The sequence below is a fragment of the Sesamum indicum genome, unplaced genomic scaffold (assembly GCF_000512975.1).
Source record: "Sesamum indicum cultivar Zhongzhi No. 13 unplaced genomic scaffold, S_indicum_v1.0 scaffold00155, whole genome shotgun sequence".
Taxonomy (NCBI): domain Eukaryota; kingdom Viridiplantae; phylum Streptophyta; class Magnoliopsida; order Lamiales; family Pedaliaceae; genus Sesamum; species Sesamum indicum.
Genome location: NW_011628063.1, coordinates 152,280 through 166,674, shown reverse-complemented (window position 1 = coordinate 166,674; position 14,395 = coordinate 152,280). Strand labels below are relative to the sequence as shown.

Genomic DNA, 14,395 nt, shown 5'->3' with positions numbered 1-14,395 from the left:
CGAATGGCGCATAACCAATTGAAAGTAAAGAATATTGTGAGCACGTTTATAATATTTTTGAAAACTCAAAATTAAAAGAAAGTATTTTTTATTACTAAATGAATTTTCTAACTGAGTTATAACTATTTAAAGAAAGGAGTTCTAATCATAGTTTAGGTAAAATAGGCTTGAAATTTGATAAAATTTGAACTGTTTCAAAAGTTCACAAAATTTGATAAAAGATATCCCACAACACTAGCAATAATTTGAAAATTTTTTGGGCCTAAAAAGTAACTATAGAAAATAGAAAAAAATAATTAAAAGTGACTGACAAATAGAAAAATTTAAAGAATCACCTGAACACTAATTGCTATGATAGAATTTCGCAATGAATAATGACCCTCATAACGGTTGGAGGAGGATGGTTGGATTCTCGTTTTGTTATTTATTACGACTATTTTCTTATTAATCATGATAATTAGTATTAATCTTATTTGAATCATACGGGCCTTCAGCTACAACTGTGTTGGTAGATCTTTTTGTTGCTATTTATTTTTAAAGACGTAATTTTGGTTTTAGAGATGGATAATTCCGTATTTAAAAACCTATTTTCTTATAGTGAACAATAGATATAATTGATTTTTTAGTTATTCCTCTTCTTATTATTTTTTGAATGTAATTATTAATAAAATATCATAATGTACAAAATAAATAATAATAAAATGAATTCTAGAATAAAAAGTTCTTAAATAAGACGTAAAATTTTCTTTTTGGACAGAGTAAATAAATCATAATTGATTTTTCCTAGAGTTAATTATTATAACCCGCTCACCTAAAATATAGCCCAATATTAAATACCCCAAAATTTTCGAAACATCCAATCAAATACCCTCGAAAGTCAAATATTATTAATAAAAATACCCTTATCTCACCACATAAAGAATAGTTATTTTCTACGTTATAAATTAATATACCTTAAAAATTATAGTAAATTTATACTATCTGCCACGATCAAACAAAATTGATACAAAAATTAAATTTTTTTTTCACAATTAATCAACATTCACTATAATTTTAACTATAATCAAAATACTTGTCACGGTATTTAGCTATAGCAAATTGTTTGACCCCATTTGCAAAAATAACGACTAATAACAATTGCGTAGCAGTGGTTATATATAATTTGCTATATTTTTTATTTTTACTTTTAACCATAATAATTAATTATAGTGAAAAGTTATATTTCTTCTGGCGTCTCATTCATTATTCACTAACCTGTAAATCTAACACTCTCCTAATTACCCCATTAGCATCAAATTCCAAATAAAAAGAAATTGAAAAAAATACAAAATTCAAATTATTTAATTTCTAACAATGCTTGACTACAAATAGCTATCTACTTATTTATTTATTTATACTATGTAGTTTATAATAATACCCAAAAAATGACAAGAGGAATAATAGGTGAAAGTACAAAATGAGATTGGATCTAGATCTATAAATCATGTCTGTAAAAATTAATTAATCTCTAACTATAAACACCAAATCTTGATCTGTGCATGCCACCATTGCATTACTAATCTTTTATTCTCAAAATTTCAAATCTTTATTATTGTCAGATTTATTGAGTTAGATAATCTGTAAAATTCCATTAGTACAATTTTAACATTAATTCATTTCCTATTACCTCCTAATTTATACGAAGCAGATATGCGTATTAAATCTTTTCGTAGAATATATCTATATTTAATAAATAAAAATTAAATATATAATAAAAAATTGAATCCGAGTTTATAGAATTAATATAAGGATGTAATTCAAATTATTTACTGAGATTTTGGTATAAATATATAAAGATTCATTTATTTATAATTTCTCAGGAAATTAAATGAGATGCCCATTTTGACTTTTGGGGGACAAATAATAGCCCATTAAAAATAAGATAAAGTACATAAAATATTACTCCTTTTCTTTTTGTTTTTTAATTACCTTAATTAAGAATAAATGGTGGGATGATCACGTGATGTCGCGTGACAGCAGGCGATGTGGAGAACATGATGCTGCCCTCGTGACTTAGGCATGCAATTCTCACTATTATTTTTTACTCAAACTCTCTTACAAGTATGTCGATTGGGAGAGAGATTAAGAAAAAGAATGATGCAATGCCCTTATTAATTCTAACTATATTTTTATCACTATAAAAGATTGATTATTCTGTACACTATAGATAATTATTGCTTAAAAATCATAACAATTATATTAATAGTATTTATTATGGCCAAACAAATTTTTGTCCACATTTAATTAATATTTGCTATAATTTTATATATAATCAAAATATTTGTTACAGTTTTTAGTTATATCAAATGATTTGGTCTCACTTGCATAAAGAACGGCTAATAGCCATTGGGGAAGCCATGGTTAACTAATATTCTCCATAATTTTTTACTTTCAAACCATGGTAATTAACCATAGTAAAAAATTATATTTTTACTAGTCTACTAATTCAAAATCGAGATATATATAATTACTACATATACGTGGTATAACTGTATTAGACGTGACTCTTTGACATTTCATCTCATTTCAATAAGAAAATATGATAAAATGATATGGAATGATTCTATTATATAATAGCTTAAACTTTTAGATGATGAAGTGATTGTTTAATATGGTATCACAGTGATGTTGAAGAATTAATAGGTCTTAGGTTTAAATCTTTCAACGGCCCCCCATTTATACAGAAAAAAGACTTCACATGTATGTTTTGCACATGGAGGGTGTTAAGATATTAATATTAAATGATTCTCCTCTTTAACGGTTTAACCTTTTAGGTGAGAAATGAAGATAATTTTTTTATAAAAAAAAATCTAATAAACGAATTAAAAAGGTTTGACCAAAAAGAATTTATAAATTATTTGTGGGGTAAAAGGTTGATTGGGCTCGAATAAATTATTTTTGGAATATAATAAATTAATAAAATCTATAAGGTGTTTACTTCGATTGAATAAATAATGGATAAAAGACATCAACGCACAAAATTTTATCTGGTTGAGAGCCCCGTTCCATCAAAATCCCCATCTTTTAACTTCCTGTAAAACAGATTGGATTTTCTATTCCAATTCATATTGAATTTTTTATTTCAAGTAATATATACAAACCACATATATATAAATTATGTTATTTATTTTATTTAAATTTTCTTTTACACTTGAATTATATATATTAAATAAAATAGAAGATGCAGTAGGATTAGTATCATAGAAAATTCAATGCGACAAAGCTCCTCATTACACAAAACCTTAAACCCCAACTACTTATGTTCTTTAGAAGAAGATAAATTACTCCTTACCTTTTGAAAAATTACAAATACACCATTTAAAGTTGTAACTGTAATTTATGTTGGTACTTCCTGAAGGGCAAAAACTTATATAATGCACCCACTAAAGAAATTATATTGACATCTATTACAACAAAGTTTAGTATTAATTATAAAATATAAAATGATAATCTTCAAATTGGCACTGAAAATAAATATTACGTGACAATAAGATTGATTTTGTCGCTATATTATTATTAGTGACAAGAAAGTGCACAAAGTTGTCCAATAGATAATTAGTATATATTTATAGTGACAACAGTTACTTGTTGTCACTAAGTGGCCACTATATATGTGTCACTGATTGGCTTTAATTAATAATTTTATGCATAATTTTTGTTATTAATCCTTGCAAAAAACAAATTTTATAATATAATAATTACTATTAGAACTATGAATGTTATTACTGTCACAAAATAATTTTTTTTGCAGTGACCTCCTCAAGGGGTGTACTTATAATTTTACAAAAGATACAGGGTATTTGTATAATTAATTAGACCTAACTTCAGACGTGTGGTAATATAATTTACTCTTAAAAATAAAAGGGTAATTGTACAGTTCACTCTGACATGGAAAGTAAGGTTAAATTACAATATTACCCATAACCAAGTTCCATTTGAAATAGATGTGTACTCCAAAAATAGATCATTGGTACTCTAAATTTCCATCCAATTTAATGATGCAGAAGTCTTCTGAAGAGTGTTTGCTATTTCTGTACAGGTTCTTGAATGTATGCAGTTTGAGATCTGCAGACAAAACATATATGTGTTTGATTATTGGACCAATGTATGTTTTTTTGTTTTGTTTGGATCCTAATAATTTAGTCTTAAATTTAGTGATAACTTTGTCCTCAAAATGCTGATGGTTTTCCACTTGTTCACATTTGAACTGTCTAGAAACATAATGATTAATCTTCCAAAAGATATAGTACTATTTTCAGGAATAATTAATATCTCTTGAAGTTTGGTGTAATTATATTAATTTTTTGTACGTTAAAAAATTATATTTAGCACTATTTACATTTGTTTTTATCTAATAAATAGATCCACAATTAGTCAAAATTTACCAAATTTGCTGATATTAACAAAAAATAAATTTAAATAAAAATTCATATTTATCCATAATTGATTTATTACTAACTTATTACAGGTCAAATAATTTTTTTTTTATCAAACTACCTTAATACATTTTTGTATGCCTTAATGCATGTGATGATATATATTTTTATTCTTATAAGAGTACTTTGGTTAGAAAAAACTTGTTTGACCAATAATAAGTCAATAGTAAATCAATAGGGAGTAAATATGATTTTTTCATTTATTATTATTTTTTTAATAATATTAACGCATTTCGTGAATTTTGCCAACGAAGGGATCTATTTATTAGACGAAAGCAAACATTATGGCTACTAAATGTAATTTCTCAAATCATAGAAAGTATACGTTTAGTTACACTACATATTTTATTGGATTCATTCAAAATCTCTAATGAAAACAATCTAGTTCAGATTCTTTGTATTGATCATTGAATTTTCAGGTGAAGCCAAACACTTGCTTGATTCTTTTTCTTCAATATTAACGCTTCTCTTTATCCTTTTACTTGTTTTTTCACCTCGAAAAAGTAGAGAATTCTGCATGCAAGAAATTGATCAAGGCTAAAAAAAGGTGTTTATCATTAATAATTCTTTATTTAATCAAATATATAATTATTAACTTTCTTTTCTGGAAAGACATGCAGCTCCTCTTAAAATTGTAAAGCCTTAACTATGTGTGATGATTCACACTTTATGCCACTGTTGGACATAATATTTTATCTTATATATATATATATATATATTATATAATAAAGTGTATTAATTGATTGCATTCAAAAGTAAAAAGTCTTCATGAAAGATGAACATTAGAAAAAATCAGTAGCATGATTGTTAGTGGAAGAGTTTTTTATTTCCAAAGAAGCATTGCATCCTCAACATTAGATCAAAATATATAAATATTTTTTATTTTTTATAAAATTTTAAATATATTTTTTGACATTATAATTTTAATTATAAGTATATTTTTTATTTAATGGTAAAAATTTATACAGACACCTTTCATTATACATTACACTGACACCTTATTAAGAAATATACTTAGAATTTTATAAAGGACAAATCGGATTTGTGCAACTAATGCAATGGCATTAACTACAACTTGAGGGAGGCTTATAATACCAAAGAAGAAGTGAGAAGATCTTGGGATCTAGTGCAAGGGTGATTGGTTATTGTCTTCTCCCTTGATATAATTTGTACTCACATCATACTTGGCTCTGCCTATGGAATGAGATCATGTGGTAGTCACAAGTCCCTCATTGGGAGCTAATGATATAAACATGTGTTGTCATACATTGATTGCAGATGAGGAGTTTGAGTGATTTATAGGTTTCAAGTATGCACATCCCTATTGAGGCGTCTTATATAATAAAAGCTCATTCAAAGTAACATATACGTCAATGAGTAATAATAACCACTAAGCAATGAGGTTGTGTGGGATTTGAAATATCTAAAGTTACATTCCAATGGATGAATTTGAATTTTGTGGAATTATAATTCATAGTTAAAATTTATCCAATTTTTTCAATTCATAAAATAAATCGATAAACTTTAAATCCTTAATTAAATCAATTAAATTTTAAATTTTATTTGTGACAAATTTAAAATAACTCAATAATATAGTCAATTTAAATCCTTTTGAAATGCTCTAATATCGTCATTCAAATGGATTTAAAATCTTTGCACAAATTCCTTGTAAATTCAAATAATAGAATATTTGAAATCACAAAAAAAGATCCATAAATAGTAAGCTAAATCCAAATATACCATTCCAAAAAGCAACCTAAAATCCCAATTATTAGATACCGTTTTCATTAATTGCATGGTCAACAATTTCCAATTATAATATATATATACATATATATATATATATATATAAATGTATCTTTTGCAAGCAATACTAATCTTAAAAATGAAGAAGGGATTGTGATTAATGATTGTACAAGTGGAGGGCAGATGTCCCAAATGATAGATTAATTAATTAAATAATCAACTTACTCAATAATGCATATTTAAATTATAGAAAATATACAAGTAATGAAAGCTATTCTTTTCTTGATGATTTGATTTTGGTATCCCTTTTGTGTTTGTGTCCTCTTCCCAACCATTATTATTATTTTAATCAAATTGGGCTTTATTTATTTTGCTTTGGTAATGGGAAAAACTAACATGCACTTTACTTACATTTTGTAAAGATTAAGGCTGCTTTTAATTTGCCTTCACTCTTACCAAAACCAGCTAATAATCGCTCCTTTGTGTTCTTGGAATGTTCTTCCCTACCTTCTTTCTTTCTAAATTATGTATAGTAATAACCCTTTTTTGCTTTCGGCTCTAAAGACAAACTCATTTAATTATTTGCATTTTCAACCAATCATGAGATTTAATTGAATTTTTTATTTCAACTTTTATTATATGTATATATATATATTTATTTTATTTAATATATACACATTGTGCGTATAAGATTATACTATATATAATATTATATGTATAGTGCATATAATTGTATATATATAAATTCAAAAAAAAAAGTATTTTTAAACTAATTGAAATTTGGATACATATTTGAGGCCCCATCACCCTGAAAAGGAGCTAGCAGGGATTCATGTTACTCGATCAGGCTGATTAAAGTTGTATGTAACTAATACCTTAGATATTCAGTTGACCTGATATATACTCTTTTGGTCGAAATATCTCTCATAACTTGCTCTTATAAATAAAAGTTTAGGTAAGTCAACACCTAACAAAGCTTTCTATAGCAACGCTCATTAGTTTTCTCTCATTCTCGGTTCTTGTTTTGTGCATCTCAACAGGCTTTCGTACATCTCCATTCGATTCTTGTAATGTTATTGGATTCCAATATACATCATTGTTATTTCATATTGTACTTCTTTTCTGCAATTTTTCTATTAACTACATCTTATTTAAGTTATTATAATTTCTCTTTAAGAATTAAAAGAACTAAAATTAAAATTAAAAACAAAATCAGACATCTTATTTAAGTTATTATAATTTCTCTTTAAGAATTTAAACAACTAAAATTAAGCTTAAAAACAAAATCAGAAATTTCTCATAACTTTCTTCTACTTTTTATTATTTTTTATTTATGCAATTAATATATATATATATATATGTCTAAACCAAGAAGTAATTTTTAAAATTTTAAAATTAAATGTACACAAACATCTGAATAAAGGTTTATTGATAAATTTTTGAATTAAAATAATTATTATTTTTAAGCTTATGTGAGAGACCAAATTGTAATAAAAAGATGGAAAGTGAAGCGCTAAAATAAATTTTGTAATTCAAAAAGTAAATGGTCCAATCACATTGATCGGCCCAGATATCCATCACAAACCCAAAAAGTGAACAAGGCTAAGAATTGAAGTTGGACAATTTATGTTAATGGAAAAGAGTCTTGTGGGGTGGGTTGGGATTAAACTTAGGTCCCATAAACAAGTTCGATATCAAGAATTTGAGTTTGATCTAAGGTGTGGATATTTATTTATTTTATGTGAGTTATTATAATTTATTTATAACTATATTCATGTATTTATTGTTTACAAATATAATGATGTATTTTTATACTACAATTGTTGTATTAAGTTATTACATATCTAGTTTATGTTACTTAATTATAAGCATATATTATTAAAAATATTAATTATAAAGAGAAAAATATTTAAAAGATAATTTTTTTTAGTATATTTATATTATTTAATTATTAAAATTATCTTTTATTTATTTTATAATTATTTATTATATATATATATGATGCCATCATTTCCACCACAGTTGACCAACGATTGAACCAGTGTCCCGTAACCCATTGAATTTCTCTATTTGATGATCGATGGGGTTTTTAAAATATTGAGTTATAGCCAGAGGAATTGATCCATAAGAACATTATGGAAAAAAACTATTATTTTTAAATAAATTAGTAAAATAACAAATATAACACACATTAAAGTTGAAGAACTTATTTTGATTATTGGAACCTAAAATGGAAAATATCAATAGTGTTCCAAACGGGGTTGCACGACCATTTTAGGCATATAAAAGGTTAAATTGCAGTTTTGCCTTTTTATATTATCATTCAAATGCAACAAATCTCTTCAGTTAAGAAAATAGACAATTAACCCTACCACACTTCCCTCTTCGTCATAAACTAATGAAGAGTGTAGGGGATACCTCCCTCAGGGAACCACCCCACCCCTTTGGAGTCTAATACAAGACAATTTGCCCTAATGGAATAGGCAAGCCCTGCAGTAGTCTTCTAGTCTAATAATATTGTGATAGTCATCGCCTAATTAGAGTGGGGAAGATTAAATGATGCCCCTAAAATATGCAAAGTCCACGAAAAAGCCCAGAGAAAGTTCAAAAAGGATCCAAAGCTATATGTGGCCTAAGGTGGAAAAGACCTCAACCTCCAAACTCTTAGGAGGGGTCCGTTAAGCCTAGGAAGGGTCCACTGAAGGCCCAAAAAAAGTGTGGGTGTGGCCCAGCCTTAGGCGGAAAACTCAAAGGAATGGCCATCTCCTTGTCATAGAGGATACCAGAGAATCCACCAAAGACGTTAGATATATCATTTGCCCCCTGGGAATCTGATAAGCTTTGTTTCTAGAAGGCGTCTTATTAGCTTGGAGGATAAGTCCTCAACAGTTAAAGAATCCAAACGGGAGGTTTCACTTTGATAGTTGAAGTCTATTTTCTGACAACCATTTTTCTGAGCTTCGAGAAGACATGACATTCTCACCTGACAGGGGGTGAATATTATAAAAGACCACTCTCCCCTTAATAAAGGGTAACGTTCTTTTAATACTCTCATACATAAAAATGCCGTTACGTGAAACACTATAGCATATTATTGCTCTATATTATATATTTTAATTTAATTCCTATTCATGTTATCATTTACTGACTTGAGTGTTGAAGCGCTAACGTACTTTTTGTACGTCTCCAATCCAAGATTAGTGGAAAGCTAGTCTCAAGACATATCCAGACGATCAACCTTTTTGCTCGCATCATATGTAATATGATTTATTTACTCTATGCACGACTAAGTCTAATTTTAATCTTACTGAATTGAACGTTCAAACAAAATCATCTTAACATGATTTTTTTTCTTTGAGTGAATCAATTAAAATTAAATCATAATTTAAATAGTAACAAATAATATACATTAATTATCAATATCAAATATGTATACACTACTAATCAATATTTGGTATTATAACTATTTTAGTCGACCAACAATTATTATTAAAATATTCAATTCCCACACATTGACAGAACTCGAGCCATAAGTACAACGTAACGTTGTTCGTGTGGATGCCCTCTATGCCTTAGAATCTTTACTGTTGTGTGTTTATTTACATATGTAACACTAGACTTAATTTCTTATTTTCAACATTTTGGCTGAAGTAATCGCCTTTGAATGAAAGCACGAGTTTGCTTCCAAAGTTTCCGAGCTTCAGCCTCTTCGTTTGCTAGTGCTGAACAGTGACTGAGATTACAGTCTGCAAAGTAGTCGCCGCTGATTCCTGCAATTTGTGAGCTTAATGCAACATAGCACGTAGTTGCTGCGCCCTGCAATTATATACATACAATATATAAACATTAACAAAGAGAAAAAGATAACACCACCATTCCCTACCGTGGGAGGATCCATATATGAACTTATTTTTCAATTGTTTAGGGGTGTCGTTGTCATTCTTTTGTTTGGGGAATTTTTGTGAGTATTGGTATTTTCACGGCAAAAATGCAATTTACACTCATGTGATATGAAAAATTATCAAAAAAAATTTATGAAAAAAATAGCAAATTACCCCTATCAATGAATTAAATAGGGAATAATTTGTTTTATTTTTCAAAACACATGGAATAATTTGTTAATTTTTTTTCATAAGAGGTGAACCCGTAGTTTCATGGATATGTAAAATGTGATTAATCCTTAATTCAATAGTAATTACAGTACAATTTCAGGCAGTGATTTAAAAATTATCATGCAGTCTAATTAAAATTGTCGAAAATTCAAAAGTTTAGGAAGTTTTAGGGAAATTGCATAATTATGGGTTTAATGCAACTTGATCTCAAACTATTTGTAGTTTTTCACCAAGTTCCAGAGACAAACCTGTGGTGTTGATTTCAGCAACTTGGATCCCACAAAATACAAACAATCTGGCATTTTTTTTCCGAAATAAAAACAAACAGCTTGTTTAGCTATTTTTGCTTGGATTATTTTTCTAAAAAGGCAAAGGAGAAAAGATGTATAAAAAAGCATGCCTGTGGTAAAACCTCTGTAGTCTCTGATTATTCCAGTCTTTATAATTCCTGGGTGCACTGCGTTGATACTTACATTTGCTTTTCTTGCCTATTCTCCCCCACCAAAAATAAATAAGTAATAAATATACGATTCGTCCCAAAAAATCTATACCATTTTTTCTATTAATTCTGATCATGTATAATTATTGATTATACTGTGAAATTAAAAAGATGAAAGACTGCTTTACAACCCCGAAATGTAATTGTAGGATTAAAAATACAATAAACCTAATTATATTCTAATTATCAGCCAAAAAGGTTAAAAGAGATTTGACCTTAAGCTGTGATGATAATTCCTTGGCATGCAATATGTTGGCCAGCTTTGAGTGAGCATAAGCATAAGTGCCATTATAACTGACAAAATATTGAACATAAATATACCAAGTGAAGTGACTGACGGAATTATCTATGTTTGCAAAAAAATTTTGCAATTTTGTGAAAATCAAAATTCGAAACTAAAATGGAAGTCGAGAGTAGATTCAATAAGCTCAGTGAAAAGTTGTCCAAATATACGTACAGACTTTACGAGGCTGATCACTTAGATAACCTCAACATTTTTGTTTTAGTAGATATAGATTTGTATTCATGATCATGAGGAGTAGGTATATATTAATTACCTTTTCGGGTTGAGCAATTTACTGAAGCAAAAGTTTTTTCTCTTCACCCAACTGTGGATTACAGAGGTCACATTCACTATCCTCCCTTCTCTGCCGCTTTCCGCTGCCGTCTCCACCATTTTCTCCATCAGCATCTCCGTCAGCAGAAAATGACCTTTCAAAATATATCAAGAAATTAAAATCACAAGGTTTATGTTCCCTTCTTTTATCATTTTATACCAACAACGGTCCATATACGAGGCAGTTGCATCGGTGGTAAGGCTGAGGCCTCAGACCCATCACTTAGCAGAGATTTTTGAATTTCGTGTCTCGCAAATATGAATGTATGTCTATTTAATTCATAATAATTAAGTGCATAACTATATGCACATGCACCAATTAATTAAGCACACAGATATTATTCTTTATGATGGTGGCCTACCCTACATGTTTTTTGATTGAACTAAGGACACAAATTGAACACTGTAAGAGGGATGAAATGATTAATTACCTAAGTAATTTGTGGCAAAAGTTAACTCAATTTTGTCCTCGGAAAACTCCAACTTATGTGAATATTTGCCAGCATTGTTTCTGCACACACACATGTATACAGTAATTGATCAGCTTTCTGTTAAATTGTGCATCAATCACACGATGAATATATTATACTTGCTACGTAGTTAATTTAAATATGGCTGAAGCCTGGCTCTGTATTAGAATCCGGCATCATTGCCATATACATTGCATAGAGTCCCTCGTTTGGATCTTTACGAGTGTGTATGTTATCCCGCATCATACAAGGGCCAGGAACACTGATTTTGAAGCAACATATTACCCCAGAAACGGAAAGTCCTTTCAAAATGAAAATGAGATGTAAAAAAAACAAATAATATATACCTCATGCGTGTTAGGACATAAATTCCGACAAAAATAAAGGGAAAGAAGAAAACAAAGAGAAAGCCAAGAAATACATACATGAGGATATGAAGGGGCAGCCCTAAGGATAAGAAATCAGAACAAAATCTCTGGATTGAAGCAAAGGAGCTCAAGTCCATCTCAAGTGCAATTATCTCAGCTTCTGGACTCTCCCTTTGTATCCTTTCCTTCAACTCTTCTGCCTTCCTCAAATCCCTTGCTGGAATTACTACCCTCACACCATTCTTGGCCATCACTCTTGCAGTTTCCGCACCGATGCCCGACGTCGCGCCTTTTTCCACAAAAATATGTGATTGATTCATCATTCTTTTTAAATTAAAATTTAACAACACATACACTGATTATATAATTAATTTGAATTTAGTCGAACCTGACGTGGATTATAATTTGTAATATTTCCAAGAAATAATTAGGTTTCTCATGACTACTTATTGTATATAATAGGTGTATGTGTATATATAGATTTATGTCATAATTCATATGAATGCATGTGGAAATAATCAAGAACTAAATTCAGTAGAGACAAAACAATATATATATCTTGCTAGAAGTAGAATGGAAGAAAGTGCCCATAAAAGATTACAGCACGCTTTACTGATTGGAGGAGAGTACCTGAACCAAACATACACTATAATATATATATATATCCCTCATATATATAAATTAAAATTTTACCAAAAAACCAAAGAAAATTCCCACAATAATAATAATAATAATAATAAAAGCTACCCGCTAGTTTTGAGGAATTATTCTTAAAATCTGGCAAACTGAATTTTTCTAAAAATATGTATATTATTTGAATAAAGATAGCAGTCTCATGAAGATTTCAATTTAAAAGAGAAAATTAAATATATTCATATATATAGTGTATGTGTTGTGTGTGAAAAGAGTGACTAACCAGTGATTATTGCAGTGAGCTGAAGGTTTGGGATAATATTGGAGCAGAAGCAGTCTTGAGCAACCTGCTGAGCAGTTGTGTTTGAGCCATAGCCACTGGGGCCTTCACTGCCTGCCAAGTACTTCAATGTTGCCTTCATTAGGGACACCACAGTTAGAACCTTGGATTGAAAGATTGTGATTATGGTGGAAATCCAGGTATATATAAGAGACATCATCAACTCCCTCATGTTCCATGCATCCGTACCACACACGCGCGCGTCGTCCAACTTTTTCACGCGCAAAAGTCGACACTGTATAAATTTTATTGTCCCCCCGCCAAGAAAATTCATTTTCAACAACCAAAAACTTTTATTGTAAAGTGCAAACTATAATATTTCGTCTTGAAAACTATGCGTAATATATTTACAGTGTCTTGCACCAAAAAAAATATTTCCGTAACAAAATTTTTGTATTGAAAGAACCAAAATATACATTTCGTTTTGAAAACTATTCACAATGAGAGCTTTTGGTTACCATCACTTTATTTATAGCGTCTTGCAACGAATATTTTTATTTTCTGCAACAAAATATTTTGTCACAAACAAGAAACCAGATTCCGTTGTGAGTATATACTACGGACGATGAGAGCATTTTTGTTTCCGGCTTTGTTGGGATATTCTTGGTGTCGATTTCTACTGTAATTATTTGTTGTCCCAATGTCCCTTTTTTGGGGCATATTTTGCTGTTCCAAAATATTTAAAATTAGAAATTTTTTATGATTTATATAGGGTTACAGTATATGATGTCTAAATAATCAATTAAACATCCAGTGTATATATTGTGTTTTCTACCTTCATATGTGTAGTGAAAATAAATAAATAATATTAAGGTGAACGGATTTTGCCTTTAGTAAAATAAGTCAATATATTAAATTGATTTAAACGACAAACCCCTCTTCTGATTATCATGGAAAGAAAAATGATTTTTCGTTATGATTAAAAATAAAAAATTGTAGCGAGTAATAACTAATTATGTTTATGCAACGCTGTTATTTATTGTTTATGTAAGAGAAGCCAAAACACTACAGAAATTTTTAGCAAATATTTTGATGACTATAGGTAAAATCATAGTTAATGAAGATTAAATTTTAGTCAAAAACACAGATTTGTGCATCAATCTTATTTGATTGTAATGAATTTTATTGATTTGTTA

The 14,395-nt window shown here is 28.8% G+C and overlaps 1 protein-coding gene across 2 annotated transcripts; it reads right to left on the bottom strand.

Moving 5' to 3' along the window:
• Positions 1-9,698: 9,698 nt before the first annotated feature.
• Positions 9,699-13,653, bottom strand: LOC105179385 (short-chain dehydrogenase TIC 32, chloroplastic-like). Of its 2 annotated transcripts, XM_020691317.1 has the most exons (7): positions 13,203-13,653; positions 12,344-12,575; positions 11,880-11,959; positions 11,390-11,543; positions 11,048-11,126; positions 10,582-10,821; positions 9,699-10,037 (listed from the first exon to the last, which is right to left on the bottom strand). In XM_020691317.1, exons 1-7 carry the CDS (start codon positions 13,531-13,533, stop codon positions 9,855-9,857), a joined length of 1,299 nt encoding a protein of 432 aa, XP_020546976.1. In that variant the 5' UTR covers positions 13,534-13,653; the 3' UTR covers positions 9,699-9,854. The 2 variants fall into 2 exon arrangements, with proteins under 2 accessions (XP_020546976.1, XP_020546977.1); XM_020691318.1 differs by lacking the exon at positions 10,582-10,821.
• Between the last annotated feature and the right edge of the window lie 742 nt (positions 13,654-14,395).